The sequence below is a fragment of the Carcharodon carcharias genome, chromosome 1, assembly GCF_017639515.1.
Source record: "Carcharodon carcharias isolate sCarCar2 chromosome 1, sCarCar2.pri, whole genome shotgun sequence".
Lineage (NCBI taxonomy): Eukaryota > Metazoa > Chordata > Chondrichthyes > Lamniformes > Lamnidae > Carcharodon > Carcharodon carcharias.
This window is the reverse complement of record NC_054467.1, coordinates 21,607,762-21,629,429: the sequence shown is the minus strand read 5'-3', so window position 1 is coordinate 21,629,429 and position 21,668 is coordinate 21,607,762. Positions and strand designations below refer to the sequence as shown.

The 21,668-nt window shown below is 45.2% G+C and overlaps 1 protein-coding gene across 4 annotated transcripts in view; it reads left to right on the top strand.

Annotated features, from left to right (window-relative positions):
• Window positions 1–21,668, top strand: part of LOC121278110 (dihydropyrimidinase-related protein 1-like) — a 60,414-nt gene that overhangs the window by 23,758 nt on the left and 14,988 nt on the right. For 3 of the 4 annotated variants that reach the window (XM_041188204.1, XM_041188211.1, XM_041188197.1), the window contains 5 exons: window positions 4,936–5,024; window positions 12,978–13,162; window positions 16,281–16,445; window positions 19,816–19,877; window positions 20,457–20,537. In XM_041188204.1, the coding sequence (XP_041044138.1) occupies window positions 4,936–5,024; window positions 12,978–13,162; window positions 16,281–16,445; window positions 19,816–19,877; window positions 20,457–20,537 (582 nt within the window). Of the gene's footprint in view, window positions 1–970; window positions 993–4,935; window positions 5,025–12,977; window positions 13,163–16,280; window positions 16,446–19,815; window positions 19,878–20,456; window positions 20,538–21,668 lie in introns of all 4 variants that reach the window. The other variant, XM_041188219.1, reaches the window with a different exon arrangement.

The window sequence follows — 21,668 nt, the reverse complement described above, 5'->3', positions numbered from 1 at the left end:
CTCTTCATGTGCTGTATTTGAATTTCACACATGCAATTCTCTATCTGTATTGGGCCCCTCACCTGAGGCAACTTGTCTTGCTCTCCTCTGTGGGTTTGTCTGCATTGAGCTGAGAATAAGCTCTTAGTAGATTAAAACGCTTGGGGCAGAATTTTGCCCTTGATGGGCAGGTGGGCCCCACCGGCTCGGCGGCAGGCGGGCAGCCGATTGCTGCCGCTGAAACTGGCCCCGCTGCCATTTTAAGTGGACCACCCTACGGGAAGCACTATGCACTACCCAGAGGACCACCTTACGGGAAGCACTATGCACTTCCTGTACGGGCGGAGGGAGGGATTTCCCCAACTGTCAGAGTGCGCTCTTTCACACATGTGCACGGAAGAGCGCACGGCTCCCTGAGGCAAAGTGCTGCCTTAGGGAGATCGCTGAAAGGCTGGCAAATATAAAAAATAGAACAATAATAAATTCATTAACACGTCCCCCTCATGTGAAAATGTCACACGAGATGGGACATGTTAATGAAATAAACAAAAACTTTATTAAACTTTTTTAAAATCGCTATCAAGCCTCATCCCGTCACTGGATGAGGTTTGTAAAAAAAAATCACCTGCTCGCCTGTCTGTTGGGCCCGTGCGCCGAGCCGAAGTTCACACGGGCCCCTCAAAATCGTCAACGATTGGCCAGTTAAGGGCCTTAACGAGGCCTTTAATTAATGGCGGGCACGCCCGCCTACTGAAATATCACGATGCTGCGTGCTGATGTCGGCACGCTCGTGACATTTTAAGCGTTGGTGTGCGGGGTCCAACACCCACACGCCAGCCAGAAGATTCTGCCCTAAGTGTGGGTTCTGAGGTTTCTGCAACTTCACACTGCAGTTGGGGAGTCTTTCCTGTGCAGAGACCATATTGGAAATTTAGTTATGCATTGCCTCTGATTGTCTGACCATCATCTTAAATGGTCCGAAAGCCATAAGCCTTATCAATTTGTGGGATGAGGTGGCAGAGTGAAAGCAAAAGTTGGATATTATTTTTAAGTGCATGCTTCTTCATGTAGCTTCCTTGATTATTTGAGGATCGCCAAACCACAGCTTATGCTGTGATTTTACTATGGGCAGGGTGAGTAGGCAGTCCCCAAGATCACCTCAGCCAGAACAGCGATTGAGCTCTGTACTTTTGGCGTCATTCTGAACCACACATCAGCTGTCCTTCCAACTGAGCTAATCGCACCACCATCCCCCTCCCAAGTGCATGCTAAGTAATTTAAACAACAGAGGTCAAGGAGACAATAAAGGAAAGGCTGAAACCTCAAATTCCTTCCATTTATTCTGTACAGGCACTCTCACTCTTTTATAATACCAGACCTCAAGCCTCCTAACATTGCCAGAGTTCTGAAATACCAAACTCAGTCTTTCTATATCCCTGGATTGCCATCAGCTATAATGTTCGCACACACCCTGGTACCCATTCTAGTTCTCTCAAGACTTTAGCAGCACCTTCTCAGCACTGCTACTACCAGCACGCACCATTCACCATTAACAAATTAACAGATGCTCCTCCCAATACTCTTATATCCCAAGATCCCTGACAAATTCCTGCAAACTCCACAAATGCAATTTCCATTACTTACAGACCAACCGTCTCCCAAACCCTCAGATGTTCAGACCTTTCTGCCTCTTGCAAACCTCGAGTTCCTCTTTTCCAGTGTTTTCATTTCCATACGAACAGGATACAATTGTATGCAATTAACATGCCGTGTTATTATGTAATCAAAATGATATTTCACTTATTAGCCTTTTAAATAATGTTCGATTACAGAAAACATTTATCCTCCAAACCAGTGTAAGCAATACCACTAGACATCCATTTCATAAACTCTCTTCCCCTTTGACTTCCTAAAAGATGTACCATGGGAAATGCTGGTATTTATTTAAAATTCTAGCTGTTATATTGCCAGAGGTGCCATCTTTTGGATGAGACGTTGAACCGAGGCCTATCGTCTGGTGGATGTAAAAGATCCCCTGGAACTATTTCATAGAAGTGCAGGAGAGGTATCTATGATGTCCTTGGCAACATTTATCTCTCAATCAACATCACAAAAAACAGATTATCTGGCCATTATCACCTTGCTGTTTGTGGAAACTTGCTGTTCGCGAATAACTGCTGTGTTTCCTACATTTACAACTAACTGCGCTTCAGAAGTACTGCTTTGGCTATAAAATGCTTGAGATGTCAGGTGGTCATGAAGGGCGCTATATAAATGCAAGTCTTTTTTTTCCCCTAACCCCATTGGAAAAGCAGCAGGCTCGAAGGGCCGGGTGGCCTCCTCCTGCTCCTAGTTCGTATGTAAGTGATTTCCATTTGCTAAGGATCTTAAAGCAACCTGTAGGGAAAATATTAGGACATTGCTATCTATTGATTTACAAGTCAAAGGTTTGTCACGGTAATGATCAGATTTAGAAAGTGGTTTTAGATTTTAAGGTCCAATCACTGCATCTTTCTTAAATTGAGATCAACATGCAATATTACAGATATTTCCTTCATACTTGACAGCTACTTAGATAAGGTGGGCTTTTTCTGCTATTTCTAGCTGTCCAATATGGTCTCCCAGGCAATCAGAATTGTCTGCTTCTCTTGGTATTCCCCCACATAATGGGATGGTTTCCAAAACACAGTGCTGGCAACAGAAGATTTTTCAAGGCTTTTCAAGGTTTCCCTAAGGAAACGCATCACTATTGCATACAATTGGGACAATACAAAAGCATATTACATTGTCAGAATGTGCCATTCAGTGCATTTCATTCTGTGTAACCTGCTGGCCATGAAAGTGAACAGGCAAGAAAAGAAGAGGATAACATGAGGGAATGAGTTTCCTGCCGATATTTATACTTATCCATGTAAAATCACAAATCCTCGCCATAAGCTGGATGAGTATGTGTTAGTTATGACTTCTGTGAAATAGTGCCATGGGGTGTTTCACATCCACCAGAGAGGGCAGACGATAGGCCTCAGTTCAACATCTCACCTAAAAGATGGCAGCTCTGATAATATAACAACTAGACTTTTAAATAAATACCAGCATTTCCCATGGTACATCTTTTAGGAAGTCAAAGGAAAGAGAGTTTATGAAATGGACGTCTTGTGGTATTGTTTACACTGGTTTGGAGGATAAATGTTTTCTGAAATAAAACAAATTATTTAAGTGACTAATAAGTGAAATTTCATTTTGATTACGTAATACCATGGCATGTTAACAGTATTTTTGGGCTGAAGTGTTGCATCCTGTTCGTATGGAAATGAAAACACTGGAAAAGAGGTACTCGGGGTTTGGAAGCAGCAGTAGGGTCTGAGTATCTGAGGGTTTGGGAGACGGCTGGTCTGTAAGTAATGGAAACTACATTTGTGGAACATGCAAGAATTTGCTAGGAATCTGTGGGATATGAGAGTTAGCCTTCACCTACCAAGGAAATCATTAGTTAGTCTTCGCCTAACAAGGGAATAACCTGATACTATGCAAATAAGAAGATAAATCTTTTTTTCCCATATTTTATATAATAATGGGCTTTTTTTTTGATCATTCACAGGATGTGGGTGTCACTGGCTGGGCCAGCGTTTTTACTATCCCTAATTGCCCTTGAGAAGGTGGTGAGCTGCCTTCTTGAACCGTTGCAGCCCATGACCTGAATTTTGCCTTCGTCAGGCATGTGCGATCGGCGGGCCCGAGAGTGGATGGGAAACGGTCCTCCGACTGCGATTGGCCCCCAACCGCGCTTTTGCGCTGGCTGGCCAATTAACAGCCAGCCAGAGTGAAATGTGCCTTGAGAAAGGCTCAGCGCTGCCGTTGGGGGTGGGAAGAAGGCGGGTGCTGACATCACCGTGGGCGCGGGTCAGCTCTTCCACTGAGTTCTCTGAAGACAGACAGCTGCCTCAGCGAGCCGCAGACCTCCAAATGATAAAAGAAAGCACAAAAATGCTTCAAAAAATGTCCATGCAGCACAATCAAGCACCTGGAAGCGGATCTCATAAAAATGCTGTCCCCAGGTATTTCTTTTTATTTTATTTCCTACTGGAAATTTCACCCCGCCCTTGGATGAGTAAATGATTAAAACGTGAATTCCGCCCACTTGTTTTGCCCGTGCAACAAACTATAAGTTGCACAGGCAACGTAAAATTGCAGTCAGTAGGCTTTTTAATGACCTTAATTTGCCCTTTAATTGTTGGCGGGCGCTGCTCCAACTCCCACGTGCGCCCACTGACCTCAATATTGCACGTGTACGCGATGATGTCGGGATCCACACCCAACATCTTTTCGCGCTATTTTACGTGTGTTTGTGTCATGCGTGTGCCCGACTTTGGAATGCAAGATTCAGTCCCATGTGTTGTAGGAGCATCCACCGTGCTTTTAGGGAGGGAGTTGCAGGATTTTGACCCAGCTGTATTGAAGGAATGGCAATATATGTCCAAGTCAGGATGGTAAGTGGCTTGGAGGGGAACTTCCAAGTGGAGGTGTTCCCACTTTTGCTGATGAATTACAGGGTGGATCTGAAAGGATTTGAGTTTGCACAGGAACTTGTATATGTTTACTTCCTGGTCCTTTATACCTGTTTTATTTGTCCTTTTCTCCTTTAAGGGTTAGGGCAACTCTCCGAAAGTGACCATTCTTGTTTGAACCAGGCAAGTGAGTAAGAGTTGGCTAATGGATAGTGCAATTACCACAGCAGGCTCTATTATCCAGAAACAATTTGTTGCCAAATATACTTCTTTCTGCAAATTACCTTCAATTATTCATTGATGAATCTTTCCATACTGTGTATAATTGCTGTTTAATTTACTCTGAGCCAAAGCTTTTTAATGCTCTGACTTTAGCCTGTTTATTTGGGGAAAAAAAAGCTTCACTTTGGTCTTATATTCATAGGTTTGGTCAACTTTGCTTCCTTTATAGAGTGATCGAATTCTTATTAAAGGTGGGAGGATCATCAATGATGACCAGTCCTGCTTTGCCGATATTTATTTAGAAGATGGAATTATAAGGTAAGCATCTAGGTCAAACTCATATATTGTTGTGCTTTCTTATGACAGCAAGTGCAATGCATTTCTATTCCTCAAAGTAAATTGCTAAGAAATATATACCTAAATAATAATCCGGAAGACAAGTGATGCTGTAGCTATTAGCAATGGATAAGAAATACATTACAGGCCTAGGTATGCACTGAAAACCTAAGCCTGAACCAGCATGGAAATTCTGATGGTCGCTTGTAAAAATAAGCAGGTTAACTCCTGTTAAGATAATGTTGGAGGAGTGTGAAACACCGTAGCTTTCAGCTGCTAATTTGACCAACAGTAATTTCTAGTCTTTCACTTGCTGTTGAGTTTTATTGGGTTGTGCTTGTGGTTATATCTAAGCCTGTGGGAGATTACTTCTCATGACTTTTGAAAAATGTAACCTCGGGCGGAATTTTACATCCCATGGGCAGGCAGCGCGCCTGAACTGATTGGGCATAAAATTGCGCGAGAAGACGTCGGGCAAGTGTCTCGATGTCATCGCGCACTCAAGCGAAATTTCGCTCAGGCACGCGCAAAAGTCGGAAGCACGCCCGCTGACAATCAAGAGGGCAATTAAGCCCATTAACAGCGCAATTGACTCCGATTTTTCGTGGCCCATCCAACCTTAAGGTTGGCGGACGGGAGTATAGGCCAGGCAGCTTTCACATTTTTTCATCAAACCTCACCCAAGGATGGGATGAAATTTCTGTTATGAAATAAAATAAAAATAAATATCTGTGGACTGCATTTTAATCAGCTTTATTTTCAGGCGATCGATTGTGATGCATGGGCACTTTTTTTTTGCAGCTTTATACACCTTTATTTTAGCATTTTCAGGTCTGCAGCTCCCTGAGGCAGCTGTCTGCCTTCAGGGAGCTTTCTCACAGTGATCGCCCGCCCCCACCCCAGCAGGGCTGAGCTTATCAGCGTGTGTGGCCGGCTGTTAATTGGCCAGCCAGTTTGAAATCACGGTCAGGGGCCTGTTTCCCGACTGCTCCTGGGCCTGCTGATCGCGTGTGCCCGCCAAAGATAAAATTCAGGCCCTAATTGTGACAAGTGGTGGAATGGATTACTAGACAGAAAACGGGGATAAAGGTTGGTTATCCAGAGCGGCAGAGGGTGGGAAGTGGTGTTCCACAGGGATCAGCACCGTGACCACTGCTGTTCGCAATTTACATGAAAGAATTTTTGGAATCAAAAGCAACTCATAGATGACACCAAATTGACAGGGATTGGGGCAGCAAGTTAGTCTGAGGAGGACTGCAACAATATTTACAGGAGGACATTTAAAAAAAAAACTTGCAGTATCAGCAAATAATTGGCAAATGAAGGTCAACACGGATAAATGTGAGATATTACATTTTGGCAGGAAGAATCGAGAAGTCGCTTATTACTTGGGAGGTGTGAGTCTAGGCGAGGTAGACGGACAAAGGGAGTACAAGTACATCAATCACTAAAAGTTGCTCCACAGGTTAGCAAAGCTATAAAGAAAGCAAACCAAGCAGTAAGTTTTATTTCTAGAGGGATAGAATTGACAAGTGGGGAAGTTGTATGGAAGCTTGGTTAGACCATGCCGTGCACTCCGCGCAGTTCTGTTCTTCATATTATAAAAGGGAGAGGATACAGAGGAGATTTACAAGGGTGATACCAGAAATATTGCACATACGTATCAGGAAAGGATTGACACACTGGTTCTCCGCTCTTGTAAAAGAAGGCCGAGGGGTGACCTAATATAGGTTTTTAAGATTATAGCATCATGAAATTCTGAATTTTGATAGAGTGGATACTGAGAAAATGTCTCCTGCTGTGGGAAAGAGCATGACTAGAGTCACCAAGAGATCCAGTCGGGAATTCAGAAGGAACTTCTTTACTCAAAGAGTAAAGTTTAAACTTGCTATCACAGGGAGTGGTTGAAATCAATAATATAGATGGGAAACTAGAAAGCATTTTGGGCGAAGGGAATTGATGACTACAGTGGTACCTTTAGATTAGAAAAGATGGATAGAGGCTTGAGTGGAGCGTAAACACCAGTATGGGCTGGTTGGCTGAGTGGCCTGTTTCTGTGCCCATATATCCTGCTGTAGAATGAGAATCCTTAGTGGAGTCGTACAAGATTAGCAAGTAAGGATTTTTGGTTTGATTTTTCAAGTCCTACAACAGGAACTGGACCATGTTGTATTCTTAGGATAAGCTATGACTATTCTTTGGGTCCAATATAGATAGTCCTAGAAAGCCTCTAAAATTCATTAATAATCCAGTATTTCATCCTTTGTGAGCCTTTTTAAAAAAAATCAACCAAATTGTAAAGGTTTTGGGTTAATATGATAGATATTTCAGGAATCTGTAATGAGTCAATAATCTGCATTCATAAAAAGGTTAAAATAAAAACCGAATACTGCGGATGCTGGAGATCTGAAATAAAAACAGTACGTTCTTTGCTCCAAAGACGAGTCACATTGGACCCGAAACATAACCCTGTTTCTCCCTCCACAGATGCAGCCAGGCCTGCTGAGTTTTTTTTTTCAGCATTTGCTGTTTTATTTCATAAAAAGGCTGTGTGTATGACCTGTTAAATACTGCTCGTGCCACCTCATGAGCTATTTAGTTTGTCTCGTGAAGGTACTTACACTCACAGGGATACAGCTGGAGAGGTTCTCTGGTTCCTTCCCCAAGTGACCAGTCTTCATTGCAGGAGCCCAGACAGTGAGCAGCAGCGAGTGATTCAGCCTGATCTTTTCTAATCTCCATCTCTGATCTCCAGGCAAGTGTATTTCCAGCACCCGGAACTGGATAGTATTCAGAACTCATGACTTTGGTTGAGTTTTGTTTGTGGCTTTTTCTTAGAGCAGCAAAACTGGAGTCAAGTATTATGCCGCAATCTCTCTCCTGCCTGAGGTCAGCTATCTCAGTACAGTTCACAGATCCTCTTGTTTTTTTTTAAAAGACTTGGCCTGAATTTGATCTATTTTTAAAAGTGTTTTATTCAGGTTCAGTAACAAAGAGCTTTTGAGTGGTAGGACACAGTGTGCAGTGGTAGGGCGGACAATATTCTTCCACCGGTGATAATCTAGTGGGATTGGAGCCTAGCCATTGTAGAATCTGCCTCATTTTTCATCCCATTGATATCACTGAGCAAGTGATCCACTGCACCAGATTATAGCCCAGTCAGTGAAGGCAAAAAGGATTCCCTTGAAGGTCAACGTATAACTCCCCACATCTTGGCTGTGATATCAAGGGATGATGCCAAGTGCATACTATGTACTCCTTCAGAGGAAGAAAAAACTGGAAGCTGCTCATGTACATGCCTGATAGTACGCATCTTACTTTGCTATGACGTTGCATAATGTTTATGTAATAGCATCAAGTTTGAGACCAATTAGAGAAGGGAGTTTTATACTCCTTTGTGGTTGCACTGGATTACCTTATCCTGCCCAGTTTTTATATTCCTTTTTTAAAAAAAACCACATGGTTCTGAAGAAGGGTCATATATGGACTTAAAATGTTAACTCTGTCTCTTTCTCCACAGATGCTGTCAGACCTGTATTTTCTGTTTTTATTTCAGATTTCCAGCATCCGCAGTATTTGGCTTTTACCACATGGCTATCCTTAAGCTTCTAATTTTTTAAAAAAAGTCAAATCTCCACAATGGCTATTTTCCAACATTATCAATGTTACCAGCAATTCAGAGGCCAGAGAGCAGAGTTCAGCATGCATATTAACATACAAATATACAGAATTCTGCGTTCAGCAGAGCACAGTGTGAGCAAAGTCAAATAACTGAGTCTTTGTACAGCATTTAACATCAGCCCAATGTTATATGAAAAGCTGGTAAAGCACAAGAGCTATAGGCCTGAGGCAGGTTCTCTGATTTGACGGAAGGATGAGATGTGGCTTGGGGGATGTAAATTAGAAGGCAGATGATGAAACACACATAAACGTTTGAAAACATAACTAATTAGGAATCACTGTATTTTGCTGCAGGGTCAGAGACTGTATTTTATATCTAGCTATATAATGAAAAATGTGGTACACTTTCTGTCTGTGCTTCTCAACGTACTCTTGGCACATTTATAACGTCAACTCTTTCCAGTGTAAATTTCTGCGCCCACTTTCGTGACGTTACTCATCTATGGCCAGAATTTTCAGGTCGGTAAGCGGGGGCAGGCCCAACATGCCAACGCGTAAAATGACGCCGGGCGTGCGCCCCAACCTCACCGCACGCTATCGCGATATTTCGGAAGGCGGGCGCTATGAGCTCTGAGGCGGCCCGCCATTAATTAACGGGCCAGTTAAGGCCCTCGAGGCGGCGATTGAGAATGATTTTTCGCAGCCCGTGTGATTTTCAGTGTGTGCAAGGGCGCAACGGGCAGGCGGGTGGGCCATGTTTTCAAAAACCTCATCCACGGGCGGGATAAGAGGGGTGAGTGGGCTCGCTGATGCGAGTTGTTAGAACTTTAGTTTTTAAACTTACTGCTACTTGCTTGTGTGAACAGGACAACTTCAATTCTCTTCAGAGCTGCTTTGACAGGAATAATAGGCTTCAGTTGAGGACTCTGGAGGAATCATAACACTTGGGGTCTTGCAGGTATCTGACTGCCTTTCCTTACCCTCGGTATGGGGATTGTGCTCTCAAGGGAGACAGTGACCTCCATCTGTCAGATGATCAGCCCTGAGATCAGCTCCGACTGTGTGGGTGGATACCCCATGCCAGTGGCTCTGAAGGTCACGGTTGCCCTCAACTTCTATGGTCTCCGGCTCTTTCCAGGAGTCGGTGGGTGATCTTTGTGGAGTCTCCCAGTCAGCTGTCCACAGTTGCATCAAACTGGTGACAAACATTCTGTTCAGGCATGCATTGACTTTCATTCACTACCACTCGGACGAGGCCAGCCAGGCAGAGGGAGCCAGAGGCTTTGCAGCGATTGCTGGGTTCCCCCACATCCAGGGTGCAATCGACTGCACACATGTGGCCATCAAGGCGTCAGCGGGTGAGCTGGGAGCCTTCGTCAACGGGAAGGGCTTCCACTCCATGAACGTGCAGATAGTGAGCAAGGTACCCAGGCAGCTCCTATGATGCCTACATTCTGAGTCACTTCCAGGTGCCGAGCTCTTCAGTGCTCCAGCCCAGCTGGATGGATGGTTGCTGGGTGACAAGGGCTATCTCCTCAGAAGGTGGCTCATGACGCCTCTGCCTTATCCAAGAACAGAGGCTGAGCAGCGGTACAATAGGAGCCACACCTTCACAAGGGCTGTAGTAAAGAGAGCTGTCGGTCTTCTCAAAATGTGCTTCCGATGCCCAGTTCAGGGGGCGCACTCCAATACCCCCCAGATCGTATGTCATTGATAGTGGTTGCATGTTGCGCTCTCCACAATCTGGTGCTGGAAAGGGGAGACGCAGTGGAGGAAGAAGATCTAGATGCAGATACTCTGGCTGCAGACGATGAGTCTGAGGATGAGCACGCACAGGAGAACGCTGAGGGGGTAGATGTCGACCTGGGCAACCTCCAGGGGGGCAGGGACACCTGGGAGGCTTTGATCCAACGCTCCTTCAGCTAGCACACCACAGATGAACCACCAACACAAGCCAGGGCTGCAGGCTCAATACTCGATACCTGAGAGTAACATCTGCCTGGTCAGGAACATGAACTATGTGCCTTGTCAATAAAGCTCAATGACAAACAAATCACTCATAACATCATGGGTTCCCCTTCACCTGCAGAACTAATGAAGCATCCAGCGACTTGCTGAGAACCAAAACATTTAATGATTGCCAACTTGCAGACAGAAATCAAAGTCCATTAAAAGGTGTTGAACAGCACACCAACTTAAAAACAACTGAAACGGGGAGACAAAAGAAAACCACCAGTGATAAGCCCGTGTTGTGCCTCAGGTATTTTCCGTTTACGTTTGTGGGTGCTACATCTAGGTGCTCCTCCCTCACTGTCACCGGCACCTGAGACAGCCGGTTCACTCTGCTGCCCGGTTGACCTTGGCGGGTGTCTTCTGGCCTGTGGAGCCTATGCTGGCCCCGCCTGGGAGGGAGCGACCAGTGGAACAGTTGGCATCTCCCCAGTTGCCAGAGCCTCATCAGATGCCAGCGTCACTGGCAGAGGGATGGAGGAGCTGCAGCCATCATCCAGAGCACCCTGAGAGGAGCCCACAGAGATGACAGGCAGCTCATGCGCCAATGTCAGGTCACTCTGGAGCTCCCTGCTCACCATTGATGAATGGGCACCGAGCTGGGATACTGGGTGCCCAATCCGTCTCCCATACTGGCATTGACCAGCTGAGGTCTTTGCTGTTGTCAGGGCTTGCAGGTCCGAGCGCATTCCCAGGAAGCCCTGCTTGTTCTCCTGGAGGAGCCGCTCCATGAGAGTTGCCACTCTCTCCATGGAGGAGGCAGTGCACTCGGCCATGAGGGTCACTGCATTGCTTATGCTCTGCATGGACTCCTCTATCATGAAGACCATGGCACACATTCCCTCATGTATCTCTGCCAGATCCTCCCGCACACCCTGCTGGACTTCCAGCATCTGCTGCCTCAGGGACAACTCCAGAGGCAGATCAGAGGGTGGGGGGTGTGTTGGGGGGGGTGGTGGGGGCAGTGTGGGGTTGGGGGGGAGGGGTGGGGGGGGCCAACCTATCTGTTGTGCTAAGTGACCCGTGCCGACACGGTACTCCACCTTCCCAATCGCAAGAGGTCATTAAACCGCTTGCGGCACTGCACCCAGGTGCGTCTCACCACGTCGTGGGAGCTGACCCTTTCTGCCTCCTCTCCCAGGCACGTTTTGTTATGCGAGGGGGACCTCCACCTCCTGTCCCTTGGCACAAGGATCTCATGGCATGCTGCCACTTCCTCGAGGAGGGCATCAAGGCACTCATCCGAAAACCTTGGGGCCGACTGCCTTGCCGATCTGCCCTCCCGCCTGGCCTGCTCTCCGAGAACGCTGTCGGATGTCAGTGCAGCCTTTGGAAGGCTGCCTGCGTCATTTTTGAATAGGCCGCTGGGTCGCCCTTGGACCTGGCAGTCATTGGCCTCCCGTGCCCGGCCTTTCCCGCTGATCTCGGGATCCGCGATTCACGCTGGGCGGGTCTTAATTGGCCCAAGTGAAATGGTGGTGCAGAGCCAATCGCGGGTGGCAATTGGCTCCATGCCTGCCTGCGCCCGCTCCTGCCAGCCCGCCTGCCATAAGCAAAATCCTGGCCCATGTTAACGAGTTTACAGCCTGACCACTGGGTGGCTTTGTGGCCAGGTTATGGACATCTTTGCATTCCCTTTGAGGATGTTATGAGGCATCACTCAATCCACCTTCTTGTTTTTTGTTTGGAGTTAAGTTCTAAATTTGAACTTTGCAATATTCCTTACATTTAAATCTTTATCCCCAATTAACGCCTTTCAGCCTCACGACTCCCTTCTCCCTTAAAAATAAAATTAGCTTTTACCCCTTCGCCCTTGAGGCTTGTGGGCAGCACCTTTAGCAAACTGCTTTATGTTCAATAAAGCTTCTAACATAATGCGGTTCCAGTTCATTGCTGCACTTTAATGTTTTTAATTATTTTGTTACTGAGCGCCGAATGCTTCAGTGTCTGCCTGCCACTCCACTGACCCCGTCTGACCTTTCTTTTGGTTCTTCATTCCTGCTGCATCCTGCTCTCTACTGGGCTTGGCTTGATATTTAGAAAAAGTCTTTTGCGCTCCTGTCTGCTGTTTCATAATTCTCCAGAACTTGTACACTCTTGCTATCTCAATATTAAATTGGGCTGAGAAAATAACTGGCAAAAGAATTTCATAGGGACACAGATTCAACTAAAAATTACATCTTTCTTTAAATCAAAAGCTATACTCTTTGTCAGCAGTGATTATTTGTTTATGCTTATCATTGAAAGGGATTCAGTTTTGTGTTAGACTGCTGTATAATTTGTGACATTTTTTCCATCATGCAGACAAATAGGGGACAATCTAAATGTTCCCACTGGTGTGAAAACCATTGAGGCGAATGGCAGGATGGTTATCCCAGGAGGAATTGATGCAAACACCTATCTGCTGAAACCCTACATGAACACCACTAGTGTAGATGACTTCTTTCAAGGAACAAAGGCAGCCCTGGCAGGAGGAACCACGATGATAAGTAAGCCTCCCTCCCCCAGCCCACTTCCAACCCAATTGAGCATCAATGTATTAATGCATGACCTTGAAATGGGAATTCTCTGTTCAATGAATTACTGGTGCATGCTAACATCATGTGACAGCTAAATCGGTTACCCTTGCACTACAGTATATTACAACTGCTGCTAGACCTAATGTTATTCCTTTCAATCAAGGCTTTGAGGTATAACCATAGCATTTTTACCAGCAAATTATGAATTGATGGCAAGGTGAATTATAAAGCTGTGGTTGGAGCCAGGTGCCATTTTTTCCAATTATGACATTTTCTGATGTCAATTCAGGTGAAAGATTATCAGAATTTCTTTTCCATGTCATTCAAACCTAATAATGTATCGTTGCTTTGCTTTTCATTTATTTCCCTCTCTGCTTTTGCTCTTTTTGGCACTATTGTATTCCTGTATCTTCCACTACCCCAGATTTTTCTTTGAGGTTGAGAGGTTGAAAGAATGAGAGAGAAAAAAACTAGCCAATCAGAAAGTTCACTAAGCTCTGCATACTCTAACACAAATACTTTCTATTGTTCTTTGTCACTGCTCTCTTGGCTTTGTGCTGTAGAAATGTGTCATAATGATGAACTGATTTCAGAATTCTGTACCCTGAAGGCAGATTATGCCTATTGTGTCACTGCAATGGCACCATCCACATCAAAACCTAATTTTCTACAGGAGTTACACTGGGGAGCTACCATAATTCCAGCAGAACGCTGAGTTGTTCTGCCAGTTCCTTACACACCCACCGCTTTTCTGAAAATTCCCACCAGAAGTGTTGGATTCCTATAGTATGCACCCTGATATATGGTTGGGGGTATTGAACTGCAAAGCAAATGATGGAAAATGATGTATTATCTGTCATTTCAATTCTGGTTGGAGTAAGATGCCTATTTGTCTCTGACATCCAGAACCTATCTGCTGGATGTGTGGAGCAAGCCAAGAAATGCCCCTCCACCTCCCTTCAATGTCAAGTTACACAAATAATTTTTGTTTATTTATTCATCTGAGAGATGTGGACTTTGCTGGCTGGGCCAGCATTTATTGCCCATCCCTAACTGCTCTTGAGAAGGTGGTGGTGAGCTGCCTTCTTGAACCACTGCAGTCCATGTGGCGTGGGTACAGCCACAGTGCTGTTACGGAGGGAGTTCCAGGATTTTGACCCAGCGACAATGAAGGAACAGTGATATATTTCCAAGTCAGGATGGTGAGTGTTTTGGAGGGAAACTTCCAGGTGGTGGTGTTCCCATGTATCTCCTGCCCTTGTCCTTCTAGTTGGTAGTGGTCGTGAGTTTGGATGGTGCTGTCAAAGGAATATTGGTGAGTTTCTGCAGTGCATCTTGTAGATGGTACACACTGCTGTCATTGTGCGTCGGTGGTGGAGGGATTGAATATTTGTGAATGTGGTGTCAATCAAGCGGATTGCTTTGTCCTGGATGGTGTCAAGCTTCTTGAGTGTTGTTGGAGCTGCACTCATCCAAGCAAGGGGAGAGTATTCCATCACACTCCTGATTTGTGCCTTATAGATGGTAGCCAGGCTTTGGGGAGTCAGGAAGTTAGTTATTCGGCACAAGATTCCTAGCCTCTGACCTGCTCTTGTCGCCACAGATTTCTATGGCTAGTCCAGTTCATTTTCTGGTCAATGGTAATCCCCAGGATGTTGATAATGGGGGATTCAGTGATTGTAATGCCATGGAATATCAAGGGGCGATGTTAGATTGTCTGTTGTTGGAGATGGTCATTGCTTGGCAGTTGTGTGGCATGAGTGTTACTTGCCACTTGGCAGCCAAAGCCAGTGGTTCAAGAAGGCAGCTCACCACCGCCTTCTCAAGGGCAATTAGGTTTGGGCAATAAATACTGGCCTAGCCAGCGATGCCCTCATCTCATGAATGAAGAAAAAACATCACACATTCACTGGCATCCCACTCACTGCCAGCTCAAGGGACATCACCACTTATTCTTACACACACACCCTCACACCTCCATCTGGCCTCATCTCCTCTGGAGACTGCCTTCTCAGCTTTCACCACCTTGAGGCCAGTTGCATAGATCAACATGTGCCCCCATACACACCCAGGGATAACCCCCTTCCCCAAGCAAGCCCTAGTTCTGCAGCCTTTGAAAAGCCACCCTCGCCTTACAGTTGGTCTAGTAGGTAGAGACTTGCCCGCGACTCCCCACTAAAAACGATATGGTGCTGCCTGAGAAGCCTGGCACTGCTGACTGTGATTGCTGCCCAAAGCAAGGTAGGCAAATAAACCTTGAAGTCCCGAGCGATGTGTGGCTCGCCAGGTGCACGTCACTTATGTACCATTTTGAAACATGTCGGCGTGCAATCACACTGACATGAGCTCATGATCCGCCGTGGGCGGGGTTGGGGGGGATGATTCCGGCGAACAGGGCTTATAATGAGATTCTAATGTATTGAAATTAGATTCCCGACGTGTGGCGGCGGGAAACCCTGCCCGCCATTGACGGGTGGAGTGGACGATTGCAAACTGGTTTTACTATGTTGTGAAACCGATCCTTGCGATCTCCCGACATCTTCCGTTCCAGCCTGCTGTACAGTTGGCTGTACAGCCATCCTAAATTTTTCTGAAAGATATCCTTCAAATAGAAATAAAGAATGCACCACTGAACAGCGTGATTATAATGAAAGATGCTTCTATTTTGACCTTCTTTGTTTCTGTACTGATTTATGAGCTATTCAAACTTTTAATGGAAATATATTTCTCATCATCATATTTCCATGTAAATAATCACTTTGAATTCTTCAGATAATTTCCAATGTCTCCAAAACATGGTCCTCTCTCTGCATGACTATTTCTCCTTCAAAACTTTTTTGGAATTGATCTTTTCAATCATGAAAACACTCTCAACTATGTAAAATTAGCCCATTTCTGTTTAATTAGAATCAATGTGAGAAATGATGCATTGACATTCCAAAGGTAAAGCTACCATGGCAGCCAGATTGTGTACTATAACAGATATCCATTGCCCTGTATTCAGTGGCACTCATGTGTGAAGTCTTTTAGAATCTGTGTTATTGAATTCCTTAATCTCTTGACTCATATATAAATGTTTTGTTTGTAGTTGATCATGTTGTACCAGAGAAGAATGCTACTTTGCTGACTGCCTTTGAAAAATGGCATGAGGCAGCTGACAACCGATCCTGCTGCGACTACTCCCTGCATGTGGATATTCCTCAGTGGAACGAAGGCATCAAAGAAGAGTTGGAGATCTTGGTACAAGAGAAAGGTCATTACACTTCAAATAATGTAACTGTCAAAGCATTGCTTGTAAGTCAAGGAGTGAGAATGACTGGTTGAGGCGAGACTCAGGAGTGGGTGGGAATAGGGGTCAGAGCAAGGCACGGAGTGTGTGACAGAGAAGAGCCAAGGTTTGCAGAGAGCTGGAGTGCTGTGAGTAATAGGAAAGCTTGGTGCTGTGAGGGAAATGGGTAACAGTAGTGTGCTATCAGAGTTAAAGTTAATGCTTACTGTCTAATTTTTCTATGTTTGCTGAGTGGTAAGTATTAAACTCTCATTCTACACAAAGGAAGCTGATTGTTTTTATATCATGTCTCACTGGTTATCCTTCACAGCAGGAAAGCTGAACCAGTAAGAAAGAAAAAGTGTCTTTTTTTTTGTACCACTGCTGTTTTCTTTTCATAATACAGTCATTGTCATACAAAGCGTGGTTGAAATTTGGAACTTGCTTTCCCAAAAGGCTGTTCATTCTTGGACAATTGAAGCTTTCAGGAATAAAATTGATAGATTTTTGTTAGGTAAGAATATCGAGAGATATGGAGGAAAGGTGACTAAGTGGAGTTGAAGTGTAGACCGTATATGATCTGTTTGGATGGTGGGCCTGGCCCAAGTGCCTAAATGGCCTGCTACTGTTTCTAAATGTATCCATCTGTCTTCACTTAGAATGAGGAATCACAGTGCAAAGCCTAATGGCCTTTGCCAACCCCACCCACTTTTCCCCATCTCCTTTCATTTCTTTGCCATTCCTGCCTCCTTAGAGCTCAGTTTCCATTTAAACTTCCCAATTTGCACACAAAGGCACCTTTTTGCTGTTGGCGTCACACAGTGCCTCACCATCTTGAAGATTTTGGCCACCATTTAGGTCATTGTTAATTATTGCCTCACCTCTATTCCCTTGCGCATTGCCCTGCCCACCTTGAACTACTTCAGATTTTTGTGAAAAAACTCTCACCCTAGCTCCTTCACAAGTGATACTTCTAAACGCCATTCCCCTGACTCAATGCCCACATCAGTATTAATCCCTCTGCCCCCTCCCTCCACCATGATCGGCTCCTGAATTACTAAACTCTTTTCCTCGTCATACCCCAGTAGGACTTCCATTCACATTGTTCTTTTGGTACAGTGGACACTTCCACAAACTTAAGCCAATGGGATAAAGGCTAAACTCACATAAGATGTAAAACTTTGTATATTGGTAATTGAATATTAGTGGGACCCTGTTGGAGACAGTCATCCTGCAGCAATTAAACTGTAGGGGCTCCTCTCAAACTTAATACTATATCCAGAGAAAACATTGTAGAATCTGAAATAAAAGCAACCATTATATTACTGGACCTAACAGAGTATTTATCAGATATAACACTGTAGAGTTGTGTTTACCACTTCACTGTGGCCAAATTCTTCTATTATACTGAGATCATCCTGAAGGGTAAAGGTAACACCAAATTCCTTTCCCTTTGATACAAACTGCTTCTTGAATCCACCCCACACCTTTATTTATAACTGAGTTAAAAACTGCCTTTGTTAGGTTTTCTTAAAAAGAACCCTATCTTTATCTATAACCATGGGGCAGGACCTTCCCTGCAGGCTTTGGAACCCTGATGTCAGAGTCAAGTGGAGATCAGAATCCCACACAAGTAGGAAACAAGTCACTGAGCAGCGATTTTCCCTGAATTGGCCAATTAGTGGCCAGGGGTCAGGCTGGCCATTCAGTTAAGGATGGCGAGTGGATTCTTGAAGCTGGAGGGACAATTGAAGGCCCTCCAGCACTGAAGAAGCAGGAGCTTGCCTTTTCAGATAAGAGAGAGAGGGTGACTCAAGATGCTGATGCCTCCTCTCCAACTTTTAAATGAAAAATTCCTCTCCAGCCACTAGGCCATCATGGTGCAGAGGGAGTCCTGCCACAGAGCAGCCTCTGGTGGCAGCTGAGGCCAGGCGGGCAGGGAAAGCCTCAAACTTGCCTGGAGCGCTGTCCCCCCCCCCCCACCATCTTACTGCTGAATAGCCACCTCCAGGCAACTGGCCTGTTCCCTGGGGCCTGACCCAAACCCTTGTTTGGCTGTTCACTAGCTGTGGAAGGGTGGCCCTGTTGTTTCCCCACTTCCCATGACCGGGAAAATGGCCGAGAGCGGGATGGTGCCAGGAGTCTGGAACACTGGCTGGCAGTGCAAATTTGCCCACCCATCTCCGTACCCACCCCATCAGGGTCTAAAAATCCTGCGCCCTGCTCTTTCCCTCTAAAATACTTGAAAAGTGTTATTACCACCCAACTACCTACTCACTGCATCCTAAGAACATAGAAGCAGGAGTAGGCAGTTTAGCCCCTCATTCAGTGAGATCATAGTTGATCTGTGGCCTAATTCCATTTACTTGTTTTTGCCCCATATTTCTTAGTACCTTTGGTTAACAAAAACCTATCAGTTGTAGATTTAAAATTAACAATTGACCTCACATCATCTGCCATTGTTAAAGTGAGTTCCAAACTTCTACCACCCTTGACGTGTAAAAATGTTTCCTAAATTCCCTCTTGAAAGGCCTGGCTCTAAACTATGCCCCCTAGTCCTAGACTATCCAACCAGCAGATATATTTATGTAAGATATGTGGCTAAACTGACTATAAGGCTAGTAAAACCACATATTGCAGTGCTAAGCTATACAGATCAAAATTTTGGGTCTGGCATGTTGCGATATCTGGTAGCTACTGGGATTCATCTGTTGTCCTAGAATAGGAAGAGGAAAGATCACGCAGGTTCTCACTTGTGATCACCATCAACGAGAAAATACATCTGTGTGAACACAGGTATGGGAAGGATTGGGTTTCCATTGTGACTTTCTCCATTGTCAACATTTACTGTCAAAACATGCACTTGAGCAATGATTGCTTGGGTTGGGTACTGGTGGCCTGCTGGTTTCTGTGCTGACAACTTTAGGGGTAGAGGGGAGAAAGTGAGGAGAAAATCAAAGAAAGGATTTTGTTTGGAATTTACTTCATGTAATTAGTCAGGTTCAGGTTAAAGGACAGATCTTCTAAGTTCATTCTCCTACATGCGCGTTTCCCACTGAGGAATGCATATTGGAAATCTGGCTGCAGAATTTTTCATCCATCTGTAGGCGGGCTGAACTCTGCCCAAATTCCTGTTTGTGCTCTCAGCAGACAAAACATTGTCTGGAAGTGCACATTTGGATATTTACCCCTGAAATCTCTATTTTATTTTAAAATTACATACTTTACAATAATGTTAACCTAGTTAAACTATCAAACTATGTTTACAATATAAATGTCACAGGTTTGAACTCAGCTCAAGTAGCTGGTTGATGTACGCTGGATCTAAATATAATTTTCTTTTCTGAAAAAACAGATATTAATTCTTTTCAAGTCTACATGGCGTATAAGGACATGTTCCAGATGGCCGACAGTGAGGTGAAGTAGAAGATGTGTTTCTTTATATCAATGTATTTAATCCAGGGGTTCTCAGTGAGGCTATATTCAGGTTCCATTAGGATCCTGAGGGGAATGGGCAGTGAGAAGATATCATACCAGGACTTGAGATTGCACTGGGGTTGTGGCTTAAAGCTTCATAGCATGGGAGTGGATTAAGTTAGTATGCTGATTTTATTTTCTGGGGATTGGATTTGAAACAGTCCAGAATGACAGGTTGAAAGTTTTCTGACTAAAGGGTAGATCTACCAATAGTTCTGTGTTTTGCACAATTATGCTTTTACTTTCCCCGTCAGGTTCTATATTTCCATACGTATCCTAGAATCAATCATAAGGCTAAATCTAGTAATCCATGCTGCCCATCCAACCATTCAAGCTTCCACTTTACCTCCTGCCTTATCACTAGAGCCAAATTTTGCTATTGCTTTCTCTCCTTTAGAATGGAAGAAGGCTACAGATGTTGCCCCTATATCAATAGCTTGAGTAAGGATATAGTATTAACAATACTATGACACTGCTGTAAGACACTTTCATTCATTTGTATTCTTTTTATATTTACAGCTTTATGAAGCTTTTACTTTCCTAAAGGATCTTGGTGCTGTAATCTTACTTCATGCAGAAAATGGTGACTTGGTTGCAGAGGTGAGTGGCTGTTTTTGAATTAACTTGCTTATGGATGGCTTCATGCCTGCTTGATTCTGTTTCCTAACAATCTGGCGGGACCTCTCCAGCCATCACTGACTGATCACAAACTTTACCTAAAACATCAGCAGCAAAAATTCTCAGGGCGAAAATCCACAGGACACGCAGGGATAGGAGGGGAGGAGTGATGGGAGGGCTGTGGGGGGAGGGTGGCACGCACCAAAACTCACTGAGTCAGGGGATGAAGCTTTACATAAATGCTAACGGTGGATGTCTCCACAAGTCTCAGTCCAGGGGGAAATGGTACTGGCTCCGCCTTCTGTGTGAATTTTGAACTGCCTTAGCAGCCCCTTTTATAAGGGGGTAATGTTAAATAACTTATAGTAAAAGAAACTTTTCACAGTTTTGCCATGGTCCAGATCACAATGGCCGGGATTTACAGGATGGCGGGGTTTCCCTTCCCACCATCCGAGGAGTTGGGAGAGATGGGCTGAAGGGCTTGTTACTGTGCTGTATAACTATGATTATGTAACACATCCCAGCCGATACTGCCTGCCCGCAGCCAGTTAACGGTCCAACAGGAGTTAATTGGCTGGAGATGGGACTTCCACCCCTCACCCAGGAAGAAGCCCCGCCTCCAGAGAGCTACTGGCCAATCAGAGTGACTGGTAGCTCTCTAGTCCCTGCAGCGCCTGAAGCTGTAGTGGACAGGACTGGGACTGCAAGCAGCCGTCAGAGTATACGTCCTGGGATTCCAGAACCAGGTAAGTTTTGGAGGTCTCAGGGCAGGCATGGGAGGTGAGGCCCAGGGTGGGGGGGTGGGGGGCGGGGGGGCACAGTGGGGTGGGATGTTGTTGGAGAGGTCATGGGGTTAGGGAGGACCTGTAGGGGCTGCATCTTCTGGGGAGGGAGGGGGGAACTGCTGATGGAGGCCCTCACACCCTCTCCGCAGCCTCTCACCACTTTCCCGCCCCAAACCTGAACATAGCTCCTTTTGAGGCTGGGTGGGAAACGGCCCTTAAGTGATCAATAATTGGCCACTTAAGGGCTTCAATTGGGGCAAGGGTGGGTGGTCTGGCCTAGGCCACAACCATCCAAGCGTAAAATTACAGAGAGGTGGGAGTAGATGGA